The sequence below is a fragment of the Rhea pennata genome, chromosome 3 (assembly GCF_028389875.1).
Source record: "Rhea pennata isolate bPtePen1 chromosome 3, bPtePen1.pri, whole genome shotgun sequence".
Classification (NCBI taxonomy): domain Eukaryota; kingdom Metazoa; phylum Chordata; class Aves; order Rheiformes; family Rheidae; genus Rhea; species Rhea pennata.
In genome coordinates this window covers 85336046-85360325 of record NC_084665.1, presented here as the reverse complement: position 1 = coordinate 85360325, position 24280 = coordinate 85336046, and the positions used below count along the sequence as shown (strand labels likewise).

The window sequence follows — 24280 nt, the reverse complement described above, 5'->3', positions numbered from 1 at the left end:
CATTATTTACTGTAAACAAATCTAATTATATGTTTAAAAGGCCTTGAATTTCTATAGTATCAAAGCACGCCTATTTGTCATGGGTAAGGTATTATGGTAATCTCAGGCAGATCCAGCCTCTAAAACACATTGGAACTGGAATTCCGTGGACATGAAATGGTAAATTCTGGGCATGGAGAAAGCTGGGGAGATAGCCCCAATGTTTTTTTTTTCTTTTAAAGCATTCATAGAGTGATAGAATGGTAAGGTTGGAAGGGACCTCTGCAGATCTTCTAGTCCAACCCTCAGCATAGCCCATATGGGGATTGAACCCACGACCTTGGCATTAGCAGCACCACACTCTAACCAACTGAGCTAATATCCTTCAAAGTCAGTAGTTCCCTCTGTTTGGGTTTTAGTTTTTTCTGCCTTACAATATAGATACAGTTTTACCATCTTCATGGAGAACAGAAGCATGCAGCTAGTGTATGCATACAATGGTGATATCAAGGACCCTCAGAGACTAATACTAAATATTTACTGCTAAATACTTGAAAGTATTTGACTACGTAGATACTGCTCTGAGTCTGGATTGTGTAACATGAAAAAGCCCTAATCAGGTTCTGGACTCAGATAGCACCATGCATCCCTGGACCAAAAGTTGAACAGACAGATGGAGCTTTGGGAAAAGGAATAAAACAAATAGCCAAAACTATCAGTGTGGTGAATACTGCAGAAGAAGCAACAACATCAGATATAAATGTAACCTACCATGAGATACTTTGATAAAATGTTGCTGGTAGGACTTTGCTTTTAGAAGTGGTTGAAATATTTGAAATTTGGATGTTTTAGCAGGAGTTCTTATTAACATTTGAATTTGAAAGGGACCTATTTTTAATTAAAATCATGTGGAATAATCATTGACCAAAAAAAAGAATATTTTTTTTTTATGAGCTCTAGTTCATTTGCAGAAATTGTGGCTGTTATTGTTAACTCAGTCAGAACAGAATTTATTTCTACAGCTAATCTGTGTTCCTCCTCTAAATGCACTTCCAGTTTCCTTTTAAAGCCTGTCTGAGTGTCATTGGGATGGGGTGTTAACTCTGGGTTTGTTGAAAAACAAGTTTAATAAAGATGGAAATACAGGGTAGTCATAGCAAGGAAATCTTCCTGCACATTTCTTATTGCTCAAGTCTTGGTTTCTCACCTCTCCAACGTTTTTTTTTTTCAGACGTTCTCTTAACTCCCGGGGAGTAACCTTGAGAGGTGGCCCAGCTCAAGGAAAGATTCACCACCGTGCAGCAGAGCAGCTCGGTGGGCTCTAGGCTGCAGCGGTATTTATGGGCACGGAGCTTGACTCCTGGTCATACGGTGTTTGGTGTGGACATGTACTTTTTCTGCTGATCTCATGCTGTGTTGTAGAAAAAATACTTTTTTGCTGACCTCATACCCATTCCGTGGCTCTCCAGTTGCAACCAGTATTGCCTAGTTCCTCCTGGTCAGCGCTGGGTGTTACCAGTTGTTTGTGGTCAGACAGGCCCAAGGTAAGGGGCAGGGGAAGGAGTTGCGCTCTGCCATACAGTGGCTTCACTTTATTCTGGGAATGTTTGAAGGACGGTGTAGAAGAGGGACCTCTGCATACTTCTGGGTGTTGAGATAGTGGCAAATATTGATACCTGTGAACAGTTAGTGTTTGGGCCTACAATGATCCATTCTGCTCCTGAATGTGGTGGCTTCAAGGTGGAGTCTTTAAGCCAATAATAAATTGGCCATTTGATTCATTTGTCTTACATATATAATAGTTTGAGGAAATATTTTTCTCTTCTGTACTTCTGGGGAAAAGAAGCATTGGTGGTAAAGCAAGGAATTCTGACCATAATCTGTTTGAGGTAGATGGGGATGGGGTATGTGGGCGTAGGAGGAGGGGGGTAGTATTTTCTTATTCTTAAGAACACCTGGAAACTAAATTAGCAAAATGGTCTTGATCTTTGAAAGATAATGTTGTCCTGGTGCTTAGCATCTTCAGCAGTGTAAACATTCACATGTGTTAATTTTGGTAGCACTTGTGACTTGTTCATCACTAATGAAGGTCAGATGTAGAATCTGTCAAGCTAGACGTTAATTCAATGTACATTTTTTACATTTAGGCTTTGCTCTCTCTAAACTTCCTGCTTTGGAAAGTCAGATTTATAATACTTTTTGACCATGAGAGTGATGTGTAAATCCCAGATAACTAGTGGTTTAAGTAAAATGAATTTAAAAAAATGATTCTATTAAAGCATACCAAGTTCTTTTCTATTTTAGCTAGTGGTGCTTCCATAATTTTTTCATGTTTTCCTCCTTTTTCACATATATGTGGAGTACTATCTCTTTTCGTCCTGTTTACATCCAGTGAAATCAGTTCTGATTATTATGTAGTAAACCTACTAATCAGCACAGCTCCTAGTCATGTGCAAAAGAGGTATGTTCTTTTTACTGCATAAATTTAAGGACAGAATGTTGTAGAGACTTTTTATATCACTGAGACATATTGCTTTAACAAAACATGTTACAGACATTTTGCTGATATACTAAACTGCATAAATAATTTAAAACTGTGTTACAATTGGATAATATATATATATATATATATATATATATATATATATATATACACACATACTGACTAGAGCATTGGAATGGGTTCCAGGCAATTGAGGTTCTGTTTTCATATCTGAATGTTCATATTTCTTCATTATGGGCAAGTTTGTCAATCTTTCTTCAGCCCCACTTTTTTCTCTGTAAAATGTAAATTTGCCTTGGTTTGCTGTTGTGAGCACAAAATCTATTTGATTTTTGAGGTGCTCAGATCTTGCAGGAGCATGAAGGTACCCCAAAAAGTAATAATTTACCAAATTAAGTATATTTTGCAACCTCTTTAATGTTTCTTTTTTATCATTTATATGCTGATTATCAGATTCTTTTAAGAGCTGAGTATCCTTATGTCTTTTTGCAACTGCAACAAGTCTCATTATTCAGAGGAATATGGAACCTTATTTTCTTAGAGGTCAAGTTATACATCAAGGGAAATAATCCCTCCTTCACCTGTACAGACAATTGGCAAAAACCTTATTTTCTTGTAACTGTTTTCTTAATGCAGAGTTGCAACATGTTTATAAGCATGTGAAGGCAATGCAAAAAGTCTCATACTTTCAGGCCAGTGACCAGGGAAATTTTGATCCTACATCCACAAGTCAGAAATGGTTTTCTGAAAATTTGATCTTTCAGATTATAACATTTAGGAGTCCCCTGAATAATGATAATGTCTCTTCCCAGTTCTCCTTCTCCACAAACAATTTCAACATATTATATGGAGAAATTACATCTTTCTTAGTTGAATTTGCATAACACTAACTTCCAGCTAGCAGCTCTGCTGATTGTCTCTCTGCAAGCGTCAGATATTTCATGCTTTTGTGTATTCCCTCAGTTTTATAAATATCTTTGCCCAAGATCAAATCCTACATCAGTTTTTCTCTAAAAAGCTAAGTTGAGCACCTTAAATCTTACAAGACTCTCTTTCTGGCCTATGGTATTTTCATATTCGTGAGCTGTGGACTTCAGAACTGGGACCAGTATTTGAGCAGTAGTCTTAAAAATGCTATATGAAGCTCCAAGAATATTCTTTACTTTAATTGGACAATACTTAATGTGTATTTTATGACATGAGCCTGTTTTTGCCACAGCACTGTTCTGAGTACTCATGTAATTACTTATGACAGCTTCTTAGTCCCTCCTGATAGCCTCTCAGAGTCTAAATAGAGCTTATTATATTTTCTGCATCAGCTATGTTACTGGTTCTCAGAGGTATTTTGTTTGAATGTGATCATTTTGCCAGGAAAGCCAGACAATATTCTCTTATTCTGTCATTCTTATTTGTTACCCCACTGCAGAGTCTCCTGCAAGCTCTACTAGCAGAACTTAACACTGTCTAGTTTGATAAAACTGTTAACATTATTGGACCAAGAATCAATCCCTTGAGGACCTCACTGGAAAAAGTCATGCTGCTTGATAACTTACTGTTAATAACTTCATTTTGAGATCTGTCACTGAACAAATCTGATCCATCTAGGATGCATCCTCTGAGATATATTTCATGTAATGAAAAAATAAAAATCTTAACTGGTTATCTGTGAGAACTAAGTATGTTTTATCAGTGCAGTTGATAAAATGAACCATGGTTGTTCTGCAGGGGTAATAGATGTTATTTTCCAACATCTGATAATCCTGATAATCTCACTCTTTTTTTCACCTCTGTTTGTAAATAAACTCCCAAATTCATTGCGTGCATTACAAGTTAGGATAATTAATCTGTAGTTCACTAGCATGATCTGAAGTCCTGTATAGTTTCCCCATTTTTTCCAAAGCTTGTTCAGTGTTAATGATGGATTCTTCTTAGCTAGTTCCCTTAGAATTCTTTATTGTACCATCCATGGTAGTGATATTAAGGTATGTAGTTTCTGGTCATATCTCCCTTAGTTGAAAATAGAAAACTTTTTGTTCAAACAGCAGCAGCTTATATGGGGTAGACTTTTCATTCTAAAAGTAGTACAGACATAACTGGAATTTTTCTGCCTTTTCTGTGTCGCTGTCTGCAACTTGATCATTTGTTTTTGTAAATGAACTATAGCCCCATGTTGTCCTGAAATTCATTACGTTTATTTCACCTTTTTCCACACTTACATGCTGAGTTTGTACTGTTCTATTCATACTTCTACATCTCCATTTAAGTGACCAGCAAGAGGATCATCTTGAGTTTGTGTGTGATTTCTTTGTAGTGATCATTTTAGAATATTTTATAAGATATTGTAATGTTCAACTTTCTCTAATAGTGTGTGTTAAATTTGTCCTGACTTGGCTTTGACTATCAAAATGATGTTCAATATTGAGTTACCTTATGCTGGATTCAGTCCTTGTGTCTAGAGTATCACATACTGCCTTAAAAAGACCTGAAAAAATTTTGCTGCTTTGTGAGGTGCTTAGCAGATATTCCAGAGATTGAAGTTACCTATGTGAACTAACCAATCCTTTTACACATTCTAGATAATTTGTTTCATTCTCTGGTGATTCTCTGGTCCCCTAACTACAGTTCTCCATCTTTAGATCAGTTTATTACCTTTGTAATCCTTAAGCGTAAGGCAGATGTCTGGGGTTCTGGAGCAGAGACAGATCTTTAAGTACAGTGGTCTCTCATTGAGTTTATTACAGAGCAAACAGATGTCATATGCTCCAGAAATAAAATCTCATTAAAAGGTTCCGAAAAAAAGAAAGTTGTGAATCGTATCTCAAACTGTTCTTATTTAAACCTAGACTATCAACATTAGTATGTAATTTGAGAATATATTCTTTAAAGCAACATCATAACATTGACTTCCTTTTTGAGTTAGTAACTACCCTGCTATTATCTGTTTCCCTCATTATTCATTTATGCTTATTCAAAGCAATTTGAGGCTTCGTCATCCAACTGTTTCTTTTCTAGATTATAATTTAAATAAAACTTAACCCTCTTGCTAGGTTCCATCACTGTCTTTCATTTGTTATCTCTTGACTCCTTGTCTGAATGTGTTCTCATTTCTTTCCTCTGGTTTGGATTTTGTTTATGCTTCTGCACTTAAACGTGATAGTGACTTCCCTTCTGCCTGGATTCCAAAGAGGATCATCAATACAGGAGAGAAAAAGTCTTTCAGCCTTCAGTTTTTGTTATTGTGATACAGTCCACAGTGGACAGCAATGCAGGCAGGATCTTGCTTAGTTGTGGCATAGACTGTGGACAATGAAGATGCAATGAAGGAAACTTAAGCTACTAAGTTCAAACAAGTCTTTTTTAAGCATATGCAAAGTATTCTGCTTTTTCAGAGGCTTATAACTGCAGTCAACTGTGGAAGATTTTTGCAGTGACAGCAGCTCCTACCAGTTATTTCCGTTTGGAATATTTTTAATGTGGAAAAGCAAATTTTTTTTACTCACTCTTAATAATGCATAATGTACTTTTTTGAAATGTTTTCAGGAGATTTTAAAGAGGCTCATCTTGAGGCTGAGAAACTTCAACTTTAAAGTATTAAATTTTGGCAAAGTAGTAAGTGACTGAAAAAAGGGTGTTGGAAAGAGAAAGTGTCAGGAACCTTAACAATACTAACAGATCTAATATAATGCTGATTCTTTTCATAGTAGTGGAGACTGGAGTTAAGAATGAAAATTATATTTTAGCCTACCTGCATATTAGATGTATGTAGTTAGTGTTGATTTAAATATTATTTTATTTTTCAGAACAGTAAGGGGGTTTCCTTGCTGATTTTTGAAACAAATCTTAAAAAGTTACTGAAAATATTTTTTTTTTCCAGTAAACAATCACTATGTACCAGGACAGTTGCCAGATCATTACTCAAATATAGAAAGAAATGGAATAAGGATTGGAAAATCATTTGTGAGCATCCTCAGTAGAATCTACTGCATTTCAGCTGATCATATTCAATTCCCATTTGTAACATGTCATATTATTTCTGTCCTGCCTGGTAGACAGAAAGGCAGTTACTTGTGTCTCACGTGAGGAACAAGTTTACAGAGTTTTCATGTATTAAATCATAGGATGACTTTGAGCTACTAATGTGATACCATCAAGAAAAAGGCAATTTGAACCTTGGATATTTCATGTAAGATAATTTATAAAGCTAAGAAAATATTAATAGCAATGTACAAGATAATACTGAAACGTCATGAGAAGTATTTTTAAGAGTTTGCCCATGCAGAAGTAAAAATTAAGTCAAACTAGTGACTTAAAAATAGGTGCAGAACAAGGCAGCTAGGATGATCAGGAAGGCCTGTTTTATGTGAAGAGATTAAAAGAGCTTGACTTGTTTAGTCTGGCAAAATGAGGGCTGAGGAGGAATATGATTGCTTTCTGTAAATATATCAAGGGAATAAACACCAGGGAGAAAGAGAGTTGTTAAAACTAAAAGATAATTTTGGCACAGGAACAAATGTGTATAAACTGTCTGAGTAAATTAAGCTCGAAATTAGAAGAAAGAGTCTCAAAATCAGATGAGCCTTCTGGTGGTAGTAGTTGGGAGCAATACTTTGAACTAGTTTTATGACGGATCTTTCCAGATTTATGACTAAGACTGAGCTTGTCCAGTATTGTAGAGGAATCGGCTTGCGGTATTCTCGTGACTTAAACTATCATTAAACTCTACAAAATAATTTAAAGAAATAGTATTGCACAGTTCTGTTTTTCTAGATTTCTCTTGCCGATGGTAGATATTTTTCTAATTGCAGCTTCTGTGAACTTTGCTGGGGTTCTAAAGGACAAAACTTGCTCTTTCTGGATTTGACAATATTATCAACAACAGAAGAATAACAGAAAGTCAGCATATGAGATTGATGGTGGTCAACAGATTAGCCAAATAGTTTTCAGCTTGCTTTTATCACCGTAGGCTTGCTGAAGAGTTAACAGAGATGTGAAGTAATGAAAACACTCTTAAAGTCTATGTATCAATAGTTTGTGATTTCTGCTAGAAGAATGAAAGATTATATCATCCCTCATAACGTACCTGAAGAAAGGACAGCCCCCCACAGTTGACATAAATTGTAAATGTGACGTATGTTTTGGGTTCTTACGGTCTAAAATGGTATTAAAAGACCAGAGGAAGGGTGAGACTCTAAAAAATGTTTCTGTTTATTTCAATTTTGAATATCTGTATATGGTATGTTTCAAAAAAAATTTTTTTTAAAGATCAAATGTATGTTTCATCACATGAGCTAATTTGAGAATGTCAAGGCCTTCTACTCTCCTTGTGAAGGTCGCAGGCCACCCTCATGGCTTCGAAGAGCGTGCTCAATAGCACCAGTCAGCAGGATTGAAACTGAAAACTAAGCAGATATAGGTAACCACTAAGTAAGAAGGGAAATAAATTGTCACAAGGAAGAGGGGAAATAATAGGCTTGAATCTTTTTGATATTGTTGTTCTTGTATTTAGACCAGACACAGACCTACTTTAGAATAACAGTAAGGATGCAAAATATCTTTTCACATATTAATTTTTTAAGAATATACTGGGAAAGTGGTGATCTACCAGAAAGACTGATTTTATAAAATGGGTCAATTAAAAAGTTATCCTTAACTGTACCAATAAATTCGTCTACACTCCATAGAGATCTTGTAATGAACATAAACACTATTTTATAGAATGAGAAATTCTGGTCCAGCTGTCTCGCTGTGACCCTGCTTCAGCAAAAAATGTCTTTCGTGGTTCAGCTGGATGGCTTTGATGTTTAGTGGGAAGAAGTTTCCAGATAAGACCTAAAATATGTTTTTTGAAGTATTTAAGCGTATAATTAGTATGAATTAAGCACACCTGTTGCCCTGTGATCTGTATATAGGTAGTTTGTTGGTTCTTGGGTAAATGAGTGGGGCATTCCACATTTGGAGCCTTTATTGGTATGGGAAAAAAAAAGAATTAGTAGTGACAGACCTGGATTTACCTTCTCTTTAAACTTAGTTGATCCCTTTTATTGTCATATAAATGTATTTTTCTGCTGCAATTTTTTGTTTTGTTAACAATCCTTAGCTATTTAGAATCTCTTTGTGGTGATTTATGCCAAGATTCTGTTCTGAAAGGTTCAGCTGGTTTACTGTATTTAACACAGCAGAGAACCTAGAGGATTTAGAGTCAAGACCCTGTTGTACTGGATGCTGTTTAAGAATTTTGAATAAACAAGTCCCTGCTGTAAAGAGGTTGACTGCCTTGTAGAAAAGGGGGAGGCGGTGACACAATGCAACCCTTCTCTTTTACACTGGTAGGGCTAGTCGTGTAATACCCTGATTTATAACAGTGCTATAATCTAAATAGGAAGCAGGTGGAGTTGCAACTGGGTATGATACTTTGGATATTAATGGCTTGGCTCAGCAATGGAATTTCTAAAGCTGTATATACTTTTTCAGTCTTAATTATGCATTCATTAAAAGCTTTTATACCCAACAGAATAAAGTAAATATTTTTTGATCTCTGTAGTGTGCTCCCAGACTGTAGATTTGCACAGCAGGGTCTTGATAATCTGAATAAATTGTATTTCCCCAAGGAGTTTATCTTTCAAATAAGGTCATAAAGAAATGCATTCTTTCCCCTTAGTTCTCCTTGTGCTTTTTCTGCTATTTATAACGCAGAGCACAGGAATAGAGGTATATTGTAGTCTGCTGTGTACTTGGTTGTGATTAACTCTAATTTATCAATCTGTTATTTGTATCCTTTTTCTGTGGCTTGTGCAGTGTAATTATTCTTAAAAATACAAACAAAGATGAATTTGGAAGTATTTTAAATACAGTGTTTATATATTAAAAAAAAATCATGTTTGAAAATTTATCTTTTCTCTATATTAAAATATATCTCTCTATTAAAGTATAGACAATGCCCACATCACTTATTTTAAGCATTTAATATTGTCATCTTTCCAAGTTTGTTTGGAAAACTGATTTATGAGGATTTTAAATGTCAGCTTGTGGTTAAATTGTTTTGGTACCAAAAGGCTGCTGTTACTGAAACACAAGACCAGTAATGTAGAACAGTAGATTCACTTAACTATTGAAAGAGGTGGAAAAACGTAGAGTAAATAGAATGCGTAGGATCAGATATACCTCTTCATTTTTGAAGCAGACCCTGATAAATCATTTGGCCAACTGTTTCTGTAACTGCTCCTTTAACACCATCTAATAAAATTCATGGAAAGCAGAGATGGCCAGAACTCTTATCCATGCCCACAGCTGAATTGAAAGAGTAACAGTTTCATTTATTTAACAGAAAGTTTTAATTCATTTAAGAGTTCAGCTGGAAAATCTATTCAGAGAAAATAAATCAGACCGAGTTGATAATGATTGCTCTGTTGCTTTCTTTTTTTAATGACAGAAGCTAAAGTACATTTTTTTGCAACTAGCTTACATACTGCGCTGTAGTCTATTTCTGGAAGTCTTGCCAAATATTGAGAGCTGGGTTATCTGATCAACTATATACATCTTGCAATCTCAGCATGATGTTTTTGCCCTCTAGTATCACCACAGAGACAGTAATGTATACTGCTGTATAATTTTGATTGGAATATTAGTATAATAATCTGATAATTTTCATTTGAAAAAGCTAATGCAGTACTTTGGCTGTGAAATACAGACCTATAGATCAACCTTAGAGAAACACATGAGTTTCTGATTGCAGACCTAGACCAGTTTTAAGGAGATAAACTTGCAATATGCATCAAGCAGTAAACCAAAGTAGTGGCAAGTCACTAAGACGTCGTGTCGAAGAAAACCTCAAACATCTGCTGAAATCTAGCAATAAAAATAGATAAATAACCCCCATAATAAATAGACACGTATAATAAACACCTGAAATAAGTAAATGAACACATAAATATAAATAAATTACATTGTAAATAAACAACTGATAGACATTTATTTATTTATCCATAAGTATCCTCAGCCTTTTCAACTGTATAAAATTTTTCAGCCAAACTTCAACTGGTGTTAGTTTGAGGGAATAGGGGAGTTTGGGAGATGGACCAAAAATATTCAACTAAAAATGAAGTCTCTGTAGTGTCTTTTAGATTTCAGTGAAGATTTGAAGTTTGTTTTCAGGAGAAAACTGCATTTGTGTGTCACATTACTCTTGCTGTCTAATGAGCAAATATTTTATTATGCCTGCTCCAGTAATGCCCTCTTCTGAAGACCACCAAAATTCCTCCATCCTTCTCCATTGACTCACAATGGGGTTTGATCAAACTTGTATTTTAGTTGGAAAGTTGATCTTCAAATCACAATTCTTGATTATTTCTTTATTTTTGTTATTCTTCCCAGCTACAGCTATTGACTACAAAAAAGTTCAATAAAAATACACTGAATTCTTTTCACTTTTTTTCCTTGGATGTTTGGCATTCATTCAGTTTATTATTAAAAAAAAAAAAAAAAAAAAAAAAAAAAAAAAAGTCTTCCAAACCAGTGACAGTAAAATATTGTTTTTAAATGCTGTGATGCTTACTTGGATTATACTCCTTTGCATTGTGCCACAACTGCTTGGCCATTACAAAAGTGGTGTTTTGAGGTACCATCTGTGATCGGCAGATACTACTTCAAAGAACAAGGCACACAGCAGATACTTCTAATTTAAAATCCATTATTTTTTTCTTTCTCTCTGCAGTTGGGAGGATTTGTCTTTACCTCCTCTATTTCACTGTGAAGAGGAAGTGGCACACTAGAACTGCTTATAATTTCTGTGACTCTTGGGATGATGGCTGATAGTGCTTATTCAGCGACACAAGCAACTTGTACCTTTTCTTCCAGGAAAACAATATGAGGTTCCTATGAAGCAGCTTAAGTAGATAATGAATAGAATTTATCTTTAACATACAACACTGTCAATGAAGGCGGGCAGTTAGAGTGGGAGGCTATTTAACAAATAGGAGCCTCCAAAAGAATTTGTTTCAATTTCCTGCAGTACTGACTATTCTAAAAAGGAGAAAAAAATTGTATTCCTCCACTCTCCATTGCATATGCATAAACAGCTCCAGAGTCATTGGGACAGCCACCCAATTCACGCGTTCGAGATGTAGTCCATAAAACATTCCAAAAAACCCCTCTTCTCACTTTCCCGGCTTCCCTGTTGCTCTGCTCTATCTGCCAGCCTTGCAGCTCGTTTGACATTTACAAGATTTCTTGTCAGTTTCGTTTGGTGCTGCCATTCCATCCAGCAGAGCAGCGAAAGCGAAATTGACTTAATTTAGTCTGTTTCTCTTTTCTGCTCTAGTCCCTATGTTAACTAACCAGCAAAGTGAAACTGACAACAGTTCCTGTCATTTTCACACATGGAACTGGTCAAGAAGGTGGCTGCTGATAGGGAGCGATGCAGTAATTCGGGAGATGAAAACCAAGCTTGTGGAGGGGAGGAGATGGGGGGAAAAAAGATGTGTGAGCCTTCAGCAAGAACAGAGAGAACACACTAACTTGCTTATTTCCCAAATGTACTAGGTCCTTTTGTCTATTATGGATGAATTCATGCTCTGTCCCCTGAAGAGTGCATCATCTAGAATGGCAAGCAGTAGTTAGCTGTCCAGACACTAATTAACAAAGAACGCCAAGTAGAAAAAGTTGGCTCGTTAATGTAGGATATCAGTTGTTTGCACGGAAAAAAACTCCTTGCCCTGAGTTAGTGCAGCTTTTGTCTCTAGATTTTTCTGCTGGTAGAAGAAAAGGCAGAAAGACTGAGGCCAATATCATCTACAGGTTGCTGCCAGAGAAGGAAAAAAATGTTATTTTTTTTGTTCATTGAAGATAAATTTGTATAAAAAATGTAGTTGTGCATGTCATAAATGTTTTGAGGTTTTAGTGGAGCTAAAAGTTAATGCTACGCAGGTGCTCTAGCTCAATCAAAATAATAAATAATGAACAAACAATTGCTTGGAACAAACCGTTGTAATTAACAAATATTTTTTTAATTCACTTTTTGAGCTCTTGTCATACACTAAGTCATACTAGTTTTATTATTTTGTGTACTACTACATATTTTTTATTGATGTTGCATACATATATAATTTTAGCTGTTGCAGTACAAATGAGTACTCTCATGTATATTTGCATATGCAGTGAGAGCATTTGCACATACATTTTGAATGAGACTATGTTAATTTGAAGTTATTTACCTTCTTTCTTCCTAGCTTCCAAAAGAGTAACCTTTTTTCATTATCTGAAACCTCTGGGGTTTTCTGTACTGTTTTGTTTTGTTTTGTTTTGTTTTTTTCTGAAACATATTTTATTTGCTTCATCCATCTAGGAACTAAATAGTTTTAATTATTTGGACCTGTATAAGCTTGCAGACCTCTTCAACCTCACTTTATTGGAGAATGCAGTGGTTGACTTCTTAGTAAAACACCTGTCCGAGTTGTTGAAGAGTCATCCTGAAGAAGTCTTGGCACTCCCTTACTGTCTCCTCCGAGAGGTTTTAAAAAGTGATAGACTCACTTCACTCAGTGAAGAACAAATCTGGCAGGTAAGGAAATTAGCAAAACAAGCAAAATGTATAATACTCTGTAAACCATAAGAGTACTCTGTTGGTTTGGAACCTGGAGCAATCTTTAGAGAGACTGAGAACTCGAGCAAAAAATTTGAGTAAAAATCGAGATTTTTTTTAATTAAACTTTTTAAAATGCTATATTGTGTTAATGTTATTAGTTTATTTGAAATAGGACTTTTTATTGCTTAATTTGTGTGATGCAGGTGTGGTGAGATACTTTCTTACAGATCTAACTTTGCTGGTAAGAATACATGGCAACATGCAACTTGATTATCATTGCTTTTGTATGGAGCAAGGCTATCCCCACCAGTCTGGTGACAGACCTGCCTCTGCGATGTCTTCCATTCACCTCAGACAAAACTAGTTTGTATTAATTTCAGTTAGTCATTGAAATTGTATAGGCTACTGCGACTAACTTTGCCTGAAGCGAAATACAGAGTTGTCACACAGACTGCTCTGCCAAGAGATGAGTGGAGGTAGTATGCATCAGTACAAGAGCTGTGGCAAAAAGCTGGAGGTGGCAATCTTCTACTAAAAAAAAGATGGTTGTAGAAAAGGACCGTAGGTTGACAGATGTAGAATATTAACAAGAGTAAAGTATGCTTTATGATGGAAAAAATATCCCAGTGCCAAAAAAACATATAGTCTGTAAAGAGAGGCACAGAAAAACATGATATAGTGGAAGTAAATCTTGATAATGTGTTACCCAAGCATTCCTTTTTGTTTTCTTTTTTTCTGTCATGTTTTATGGAAGAAGAGTAGTTTGGGTTTTTTCGAGGTAGAGGTTAATTTACTTTAAAGAAATCTGTTTTTTCTTTTAGAAGGTGGGATATCTTGGTTCAGCAGAGGGACCTGAGATTCAAAAGATTGATTTATATTAAAACCCTGTTATTTATCTACTTATCTTTTGGATTATTTTAAGCAAATCATTACTTCTGTCTGCCGTCGTTTTCTCAAAGTATAAAATGTACAATCATCTATAGGGCACTGTGTTCTGTGAATGAACATCATATAGGAACGAAATAGCTTAAGCTCTTCAAACTACAATAATGGCAATTTGCAGATGTTACGTATGTCAGTCTGATGACTGACGTATTTGTTTCCAAACTTTGAGGCTAACATTTTGAAGTCTTTGTGAAGGTGATATTTTCTGCAGATAGTAATACTGAAGTTGGACTCCTCCTGGTCTGTGTGAGAGAACCTGCAGCACCGTACCTGTAGTGGTTTTTGTTGTTGTTGTTGTTGGGCTTTTTTCTTAAAGCAGGATACTGGAGTCCTAGCCCATATTGCCTTGATCAGCAAAGCAGGTTTTGATGTATAAGATTGTATATGGACCATAGCTGACTTGCCAGGTTGTTTATATGATCAGTTCTGTGCAGATGCAGTGAAATCTCCTATCTATGTGCTTGGAAATACGTTTGCTAGAGAAGTTACTGCAAAAAGCCGTACAAGATTTATTTAATGCCAGCTCATTAGCGGACAAGCAAATGCAGGATAGTACGCTCTATTCAACTTGCTGAAATAAAGTTTGGGAAATGGGAGTTTTTAAATCTTGTGGCATTGCCCTGTCTTGTGGGAGTAACTCAGAAATAATTTTCTTAATTGTCTGCACTTCAGTAAATGAACACTTCATGAAGCAAGTATGACAAAGCTTATGTTACTGTTGCAGGGTTGTACTGGGGAGAGATACTTTTAGGTATTATGCTGCTTTTTGAGTGACAACAAACTCCACACTGTCCATTTAAGTGTTATCATAATTGCCTCTCTAAAGGTTACTAATGCAGTTATGAAGAATTTCTTAAACTATTTTACTGCTGCAGGCAGTATGTGTGTCTTAATTCATTCTGTAGAAGCGCAAATAAATAAATAAATATTTATAAATATTCCAGGTCCCCAGAATGAATTAAAAGACACACAAATATTTACCGATTTAGGCATTCAGAAGGCAATAAGAAACTGTTTTTGCTTTATCTTAGCAAATAAGTAATTCCTTCATAGTCAATCTAATAGAAGAAAATCAAATCAGACCAGCTATATTGCCTCAAGTGTAGTTAAGTTCATCATTTTTGCTAAGGGTATAGTGCTAATGCAATATACCATGGAAGAATCTAATATTCAGCCCAGGGTGAAGATTGAGTATGCCAGAGGATTAGTGTCAGGGTACTTTATGGAAGTGAAACTTGATGGACAGGCTGGAGACAGATCTACAGAATCTCATTAAATTGCTGAATTGTTCATTACTGAGCACTCTCACTGTAATAAAGTGCTCATTGACTTTGACAAATCCCCATCCCATGTTTTAAAGAAGAACAGCAAAGCAAGAGGTGTTGGGAAAGCAAGAGGAAATTGGCACAAAGTGGGTCAGATAATAGAAAAGCTGAGATGGGGGATGCTACCATTTGATTTGTATGTCTTAACCTGTGACTAGCGTGGCCTTCTGCACACACACATGCATGAATGTTGTGGCAATATGAATTCAACATGTCCCCAAGGAGTCAAGGCACCTGATGGGGCTCCCATGAAGCCCTAAGCAGAAATTAAAGCTTCACTCAAAGAACCTCTGGAAAGGATGCCACTCTCTGCAAAACACAGTTATTCTCTCTAAATTCCCAGTATCCACTGGTGATTCAAGCCTAATGCGCGTAAAGATTAAGGCAGTTATTTTAGCACATCAAAGACTGTACACAGAGCCATGCTTGAATGTGATTTGAAATGAAGTGACTGCAGCTCATACTCAGCCCATTTCGGATTTTTATTCGACTACTAATTAGGAATTGCCCAACTTCAGTGAATATGGTGAAATAAACCCTTGAACAAAACAAGTTTGAGGAAGTTAATCAGTAATATTAATGTCGATAAATTAGTATGTGAATTAATTTATCATAATGTAGTAATTCCTCTTGATTCTTTCAGAAAGAAAAGTTAAAACGAGGTTAAAGTGGACAAGCTAAGTATTTCATTCCTCTTTCTACCTTTTAAAATCTTATGAAACTCTGGCCTATTGTAGGCTAATTATTTATGGAGATGCAGTAGACAAGCAATATAAATGCATATTTCTTAAAACAAGCAATCAGTCCACCCCATAAAACCTCCACAGGCTGAGAAATAGGAGCGGCTTGCTATCTTCAGTCATTGGAGATTTTTAGGTAGGCTAAGCCAGTAACGAAGATTATATGTGGCACAGCATTTTTTCATATTGATTATTACATTTGATTAGCATGTGCGATTATTAGTAGTTTGTGACCGTATGAAATTTATGGCTTGTCAGCTGCACTAAAATGTGAGTAAACTTAAGATAGTGACATAGAAGAAAGGATTAAAAAAAAAACAAGTTAAAAAAAAGAAAATTGTTCTTTGACACTTTTATTCTTTGTCATATGTTTGTGTCTGAGCTGTGTAGCATATTTTATTCACAAGAAATGGTTACAATCAGGACATAAATGTCTAGCTTTTCATGAGGTGAAAAGTGAATCTTTTCATAATTGGCCTTTACTAAAAAGGCTCATTAGCTCTGCTTTAAGAAAGCAGATTAATTCTTTCCCTTGATAATTGAAAAGGTAACCAACCTTGTATAACCGAGCATGCTATTAGAGAAATCTAGCAGTAGAGGGCTTCTTTTTGGAACCTTAGCAAGGAGAAAGCAGGCTAAAGATTTAAATAATAAACTAATATTAGCTGTAGTTGCAATATGGTTATACCTCAATCATATACATTATTAAAAACTAATGTCAAGAGGCTTAAAAGTTCACTATTCAAGGATCATACTAACAGATAGAAATATGTGCTGGATCATTCTGTCCCCAGCAGTACATTGGTCAAATGATGCTGTAATAAATATTGCACTTGATCCAGCACGAACTCTGAATCACATTAGATTTTTGGTCTAATAACATGAGATGAATGTAGATTAGTTTCTTCCTCCCCTGCTACTGACAAAGTAGATTCTTAGAGGATATATATTTTTTAAATGGTTAACATTAAGAGTAGATCAGTCTTAGTGTTTGCCAATACTTCTCAAGTTAACATTAAGAATTTTTTGTTGATTTTTACTTTGCCACTCACGCCAGTTTCTTGGCATCAGCTGATAAGTAATCTAGGAAAAACTGATAGATAATACTCCTTGAGTAGTTTATACAGCTGGAAAGCATGTAGCTGTGCTTTACCTTTTCCAAGGGTGGCCACTGAAGACACTCCAGTCCTGTTAACTTGCTTTGGTATGGTAACATGAACTTATGTGTGCAATGACATTCCACATCTGAAAGTGCAGTACTAGTTTTTCCTTTTTTTACTATGAACATAAAATGCAAAATCAGTCTTTGATCTCTAAATTAGAGAAGTGTTTATGGTTGAATAGATAGAAAAATAAGTGAGAGGAAGACTATAGTGTCACAGGTCTGTATGAGTTGGTTAGCATCTGTTTTATAAAAATAACAAATGTATAAATCTAGTTTTCTTGTTGTGGTCCTGTTTGTCCTCTTCTAAGGAAGAATAAAGGACCGTATTTTTAACTGTCTTTTCATGCAGTTCTGGTCCATTTGAATTTCCTTGTGACAGTTGTGGAGGGCTAAATAGATTCTCCACCAGAAATCCCATGGAGTTCAGCGCAACTGGAAATCTTGCTGTGTACACATTATATAGCAGACTGTTACGATGGAACAGTTCTCTGCCACAGATAGGCCCACAGACATCCTCCATCTCACTAATGATGTCCACATTTTCCCATACAGAACAGCGGTTTCTGGAAGCAGGTTGTCATGTAGCAGTACAAACTTTCCATTCCATTAGTGCGGTACTTGATTTTTTTTTTTTTTTTTGCTGCCAATCATTCCATTCTATAGAGCAATTTTTAATATGAGAGCAAAAATCATATTTCTTAGGGATTTATATACATTTTGACAAAATGTGGACTAAGTGTCTCACTAAATGTGAACTTAAGTTCTACTGCAAAACAAATAACATTAAAAATAGTAAGTAAAGGAGAGCCTTTCAGTAATCAGCTTTGTGTTTAATCAGTATATTAGTGTTTCACTGTTAAAGAAATAAACTTAAGTGCTCTTGTGGGCAGTAAATGAAATTATGTCTGGTGGTCTAATGCTTGTCCGTAGGGAGTATTTAGCCTAAGTAGCAAACCACCACACTAAACATGGCTGTCTGCCTCTCATCAAGAGGCCTAGGAGAGAAAAAAGGAGTTTGAGGCATATCAAGGCAGAGGTGAACTGGTGAAATATATATGAGAAAATCACCATATTGCCTGTGGGTATTTTGGTGGGTTTTCACCCCCTTTGTAGTACTTTCTTCATGGACCGTCTGTGTAAAAGTGCCAAAGCGCCACTCATGAACTGAGGTATCCGCTGTGCCGGATCTGCTGCCGTTGCACTGTGTGTCATGGATAGCTCCAAGCAAGAGTACGCAGTTACTCTCAAGTAAAACTTGTGTGAAAACACAGTCTGTGGCAGGATGTTGGTTTCATTTTCTGAAGGCTAACCCTCCTGACCCGGTTCTCTCACCTGAATTGCATGTGGGCAATGGTAATATTCCGAACAATCCCTCCGTACTATTTGGGTGGAATTCATTAGTGTAAACATAGCTATCTGTAGCATTTTTTTGGTAGGATATCCATGTTATATAGGCTGAGCTGGCAGGTGTGGCACAGGACTATAAAGAAGTGTACGTGCTTTTGGAGCTGTCGCTGGAGACTAGGCAGGGTAGATGCCGAGTACAGTTGATTTAGGCAGCTGAATGTCATACTGTTCTCTGTTGATGTTCTCAGGTCACACACAATTTTCCTGATATAATTTCTGCATCGTTTGTAATGATATTAGTATCTTGCTTTACAGTGAAAATGTCTATTGCCTGTTTGTGCTGTCCCTTTGCCTGATGGGTGTGACAGCCATCTCCCTCCTTTGTCTGCCTTTGCTTAGATCTTGTCATTTATGGTAAAATCTTCTGTGTTGTATATATAGTCTTGTTTTGAAGTTTTCAAAGTTTCTGCATGTTACTCCTTGAATATTCGCTGATTTATTGTAACTGTTGTTTATCAACATTAGCAACATACAGAGGGATCGTCTATGTTAAAAATATGTTTATGTTAGAAGCTACTGTGTGTTCTTCCAATTTTCATTTTGATACATGTCAATTCCAGAAAGCTTGATTATTTTGCTGCTGCTGCTGCTGCTACAAGCAATAAAGAAATTACTGGAGGGCATTACTTTTGCTTCAGTGTCCTACAGTAACATTGCCCCACCTAATTTATTCTTGATTAACTTCAGAACTGCGTAGAGCATCACACCAATATTAAGGAAGGCTGCTGTGCCCATGGCTCCGGAATTTAGGTCACTTTTCAGCTAAGCAGTGGATACATGTTTTGGCTTAGACAGTCAGAGATGACACCAAGGTGTGCACACAGCAAGACACCTTCTGTGGTACTGTATTCTGCATTTGAATTAGTCTATTATGGTAGGTTTTGTGTTGACTGTTATGTTCTTTGTGGCACTGATCTGTCAGAGAAGATTAACAGAAGGATAATTATATTAACCATACACAGGTATATGGTTAGATAAAAGAAAGCTGCTTTGGCCATAGTATTGTGAAAGCCAGACATGACTGGAAATACATATTCCTTCCTTTTTAAAAAAATTAAAGAATATGTAAGTATAAATAAAGTCCCAAACCCATGGATATTATGGGTGCTCAAATGAGGCAGTTGTTACTGTCTTAGTTAACATCTTCCATTGAGAGATACAAATGGCAATAATCTCTACTTTTTTGAAATCCTAATAAAGCTCTTAAACATTTTTTCTGATGGATTTTATCTTGCTGAAACTGCTAGAAAATTAGAAGTTTGTTCTTTTGAGGATGCCCATCTCCGTATTTCATTGTGTTTGCTTTTGAGAGCTGCGAGAAGCATCACCTCTCTTTGTAACTATGAACAAAAGAAGACTGAGAAAGAAAATTAAATTAAACCCCTATACACTATCATCAATATGATACTTAGGATCTAAATTCTGGAGTTAAGTGCTTCCACTAGTACGTAAACTAATCATATAAACTTATATAGAGTAAATTTGTGCCAGTGTGTCTGGACCTGCTGACTCAGTACTGTGCAGCATGACTGCTGAGGCCTGACCTGTTACTGCTTCCCCGATAATGCAGAGTAGGAGGGGAGAACTTGGCAATTTCCAGCTGTGCAGGTGAGTTGCAGAGCTGGGGAGTATATGATTGCTTCCCAACAAAGGGGTCCTCAGACACCTTGAACCCCTTCATGCCAGCGAGCTAGCATGGGAGAGCTTACAACAAATATATTTGTTAAAAAGATCTTAAGAAGTCTTACTGGAATCAAGCTTAACTTGATCCTAATTTAGACGTCTGTGTGGGGTAGTGATGATGGACGGAAGAATGACAATCTTTGAACTGTGAATCTGTTGAAAAGCTTTTGAATTGCCCCTTCAGAGAGGAGCCTACTGTAGTGTTCATGTGAAACTGTATAGGTCTGATTTTTGTGAGATTTACCCTTCAGCAGTTGCAGTTGTTTCATTTAATTTAGATGTAATTTAATCAGTTTAAACAATAAACAGATGTTTGTTTTCATTTTGTGATAGCTAAACTCTAACATTCCCAATGCATGAGATGCATTTGGGAACTTAAATACATTTGCAAATGTGGCTTTTAGTGTCTAAGTCACTTCTAAAAAGAAATAATATTCTTAGGACAATCAGTTGATTTTGAAAAATAAACTCATCATTTGAAAATAGTCGTGCATTAATCTGAAGCTCATCATGTGGGTATTAAAGACTAAATGCATAGCATAAACATCTATGCCTGATGTCTGGTAGTTGCAGGTGTGAAGTAGATAGGGGGAAATAGGAGAATCTCTGACAGTATTTGAGTATGAAACCCAGAAGGGTAGACTGACACTGCAGTCATCGGAGGGTTCACTGAAATAGTAAAAAGCAAAACAGAAACGGAATTCTTCCTCCAGTGAAGGTACTGATGATATCACTGGTAAAAAATATGTATTTATTTATTTACACACACACACACACGTATACATATGTACGTATATATATTTATACACACACACACATATACCCCTAATGATTGCACTTGGAAAAATTGACCTCGGTGGTTTTGTAATAATGTGGCATATTGAGAGCATATGTATATGTAAACCAACAAAGAGTATATATTCTGATGTACATTTCTGTGTGGGGCCTTGTGTGTCACCTATTAATCATATACACATCCTATATACCTGTTGTTAAGAGTATTGTAGAAAATTATACATTTTATGTGATTTGTTGGGTTTACATATTAATTCTATAGAAAATTTTACCGTAACGACAGGGGAGAAAGGAATAGTAGTCCTTCTACATTCAGGAACAATTTGGACTGATTTCTGCAGAACTGTATTTCATTTGTATAGAATTTATTGGTTTTGTGCCTTTTTTGTTCTCCAACAATTTTTATTGATGAAAGCTAGTAGATTCCTGTCTCCATAGAGAACCACTGTACATTTTTTATGTATTCCAAGGGAGGAAAAAAAAAAAAAAAAAAAAAAAGAATAGCTATCAAAACAGTATGTATTGGAAGGTAAAAGATTGTCATTTCCAGTTATAATTATGTACCAGCGACTTATTTTAATGCTAAGTTTGACGGTGTAAGGTTTCAGTGCATTTGATGTCAGCCTAAATGTTTCTTCAAAAATAAAAATGAATAAATCTGGATTTTGAAAGGGTAGTTGCTGGGAGTTTTCTCTTCCTCTGTCTCCCATGGGCTCTGTCCTCACACTTCCTTTCTAAAAGAGAGACTGTGATTATTTAAATTGGTCTAATGCTCACATAAACTTTGTTCTCCTTAAACTAAAATCAAATCACAGCGAAGAGTCCTAGTTAGACAGCTCTGTTTATGAAGAGGTAAGCTTTTGCTCGCTGCAACTTTTTACCAAGTTACTCAAATGAGATAAAATATCTAGGAAAGTTGTTTTGACCGTCATGACAAATGATGGCAAGGCTAAACCTGAGCATTTTGTGTGAGTTAGGAAATGCACAGCAAGGAGTTCCTACCTCAGAGCTTCTTGCCATTGGATACAGTTATTAAAGAGAGGCAAGTGTAGTAGGGTCTGTAGGTTTTAGGAACCTGTTAGGCTGCTTCTGGGGAATGCTTATGGTGGGAAAGCTTGTTTGTTGTTTCTAATTCTTTTCTGTGGCTGGACCTGTCTGAAAGGAAAAGATGAGGTTCCTGGCTCTGGATGCTGAATTTTGGATTTGGTTTTATTGCTTTTGTGTGCTCTGACTAGACTGTCACCCTCCACACTCTGTTCTGACCATCTTATTAAAACAAAGGTTGCTTTGTTTGCAACAGTCAGTAGAGCCTTTCCACTGTTATAAATCTCATCTCATTTATTCTATTTATTTGTGTACACTTCCAGGTCTGATGGTCATTGCAGTGCACAGGAAAATAGAATTGTTGTCCGCAGTGGGGTAGCCTGCAAAGTGTACTGCAGCAGGGGCTACTCAGTAGTTCACAGAAATTTTAAACATGTAGTTGTATATGGAGTGTCATTGCCGTGTGGGTTGCATGAGACTTTGCTCCATCCTTGTGTCATAGCAGAAGAATGACAGAGGCGCAAGAAGCATGTTTGTAGATACCCTTTGTAGATAAGCTCCAAATGGTTATAAAGGAAACAACACCAGCCATTAGACTGAGATATAAGAGCACAAGAGTGTACTTCGCTTGATTTTTTTTTACTGCCAGCACAATATAGAGTAGTTCTGTCTTTGCAGCTTCAAGAAGGTTAAGGAATGCAATGTTTATTGCCAGTATAGAGATATGCTTTCCTGCCAAAAGAATATCTTAAATATTTTGTCAGATCATATTTAAGGGTCTATTTTTTCATATTTTGTCAGGTATGTGCATCTCACCAGGCTTTATTTTGGGGCATGGAGCACAAAAGAGATTTTGGCTGCAGAGAAAAGAGACTCTTTCAGTTGCGCACAGGTCGTGGAGACAGCGGTTATACCACCGCTGTCTTCTGTCATATCACTTAATTTTTCTACCTCTTAGTTTCCATGACTAGAAAGTAGTTGAAATGTATACGCTTCGCATGGAAGCTCTAGTTTTAGTGCTTATAAATTGCTTTGAGATACTTGGAAGGAAAGTGCTATATAATTTTGAAGTTCAGATTCCCCAGAAGGTGTAAAATGGCATACTTCCATGAGCTGTGGTAATTTACAACAGCTGAGAGTTTACCTTCTGTCTGTACCTTACTTTACTTGACTAGATGAAAAGTTTATTTTTTCCATTATAACAACTCTTTACGCTAATACAATACAATGTATTACCATATATAGTATTGTATATTAATGTACAGCAAAGTAGCCTTTTATAAAGCTGACTTTTGAACATTGTTATTTTATTGTAGGTCTGAAAAGTTGAAGTATTTTTATTGAGGTTAGTCAATGTCTTCTAGATAGGCTTCTGTCTAGTCTCATTTCCAGTAACAATGAGAAAGAGTAAAATAAATGCATTGGATAAAGTGTTCGAAAGAAATGAGTAAGATTGTGAAAAGTGTACTTTTTATTCTTAGCTCTTCTTAACTGGTCATCATTATAAAGCTGACAATTTTTCCTTTATCTTTCAAAAAATCCTTTGAACTTCCCTAAAAAATGAAACCTCTCCATAACTAACACCGTCTCTCTCTCACACCTTTGTGGTAAAATGATGGCCCTGTGGGAAGGACAGTGGTGTTGTGCCAGCGCTGTGGGGGAGAAGGAAGCCCATGGTAAAGCTCTGGATTGAGAATGGCCCTGGGTTTAGTTGCTGGAGAATTCGTCGGTGGGCAGGAATATGCCTTGTTTCAGTTTCTCATCTGCAAAATAGAGATATTAGTTCCTCCCTTCCTCACAAGAATGTTGCAGGGAAAAAATACTGAAAATTTTTGAGAGGAGATACACCTGTGAAAATTGCAACCAGCAAATCTTTTAACATATGCCTAAGAGATCTGCCAAAGTCATGTAGCATATGTGTTCTTCTTGTACCTCTTGAGGACTGTACAGGACAATATATTTGTCTAGCAGCCCTACGAGGAAATCAGGCAATTGGTAACTGATGCTTTACAGCTTAACTGCTTTAAGAAGACAGATCTTATCAGCACTTGAGAAAAATTGAGAAATATTTTTAATACCTTATGATTCACTTTAACACCATTAATTTTGATAAAT

General features: G+C 36.2%; 1 protein-coding gene across 7 annotated transcripts in view; it reads left to right on the top strand.

The window, feature by feature from the left end:
• KLHL32 (kelch like family member 32) overlaps nucleotides 1-24280 on the top strand; it is a 126696-nt gene that overhangs the window by 76011 nt on the left and 26405 nt on the right. For 6 of the 7 annotated variants that reach the window (XM_062571006.1, XM_062571005.1, XM_062571007.1 and 3 more), the window contains one exon: nucleotides 12822-13037. In XM_062571006.1, coding sequence (XP_062426990.1) covers nucleotides 12822-13037 — 216 coding nt within the window. Of the gene's footprint in view, nucleotides 1-12821; nucleotides 13038-24280 lie in introns of those variants that run through there. The other variant, XM_062571013.1, reaches the window with a different exon arrangement.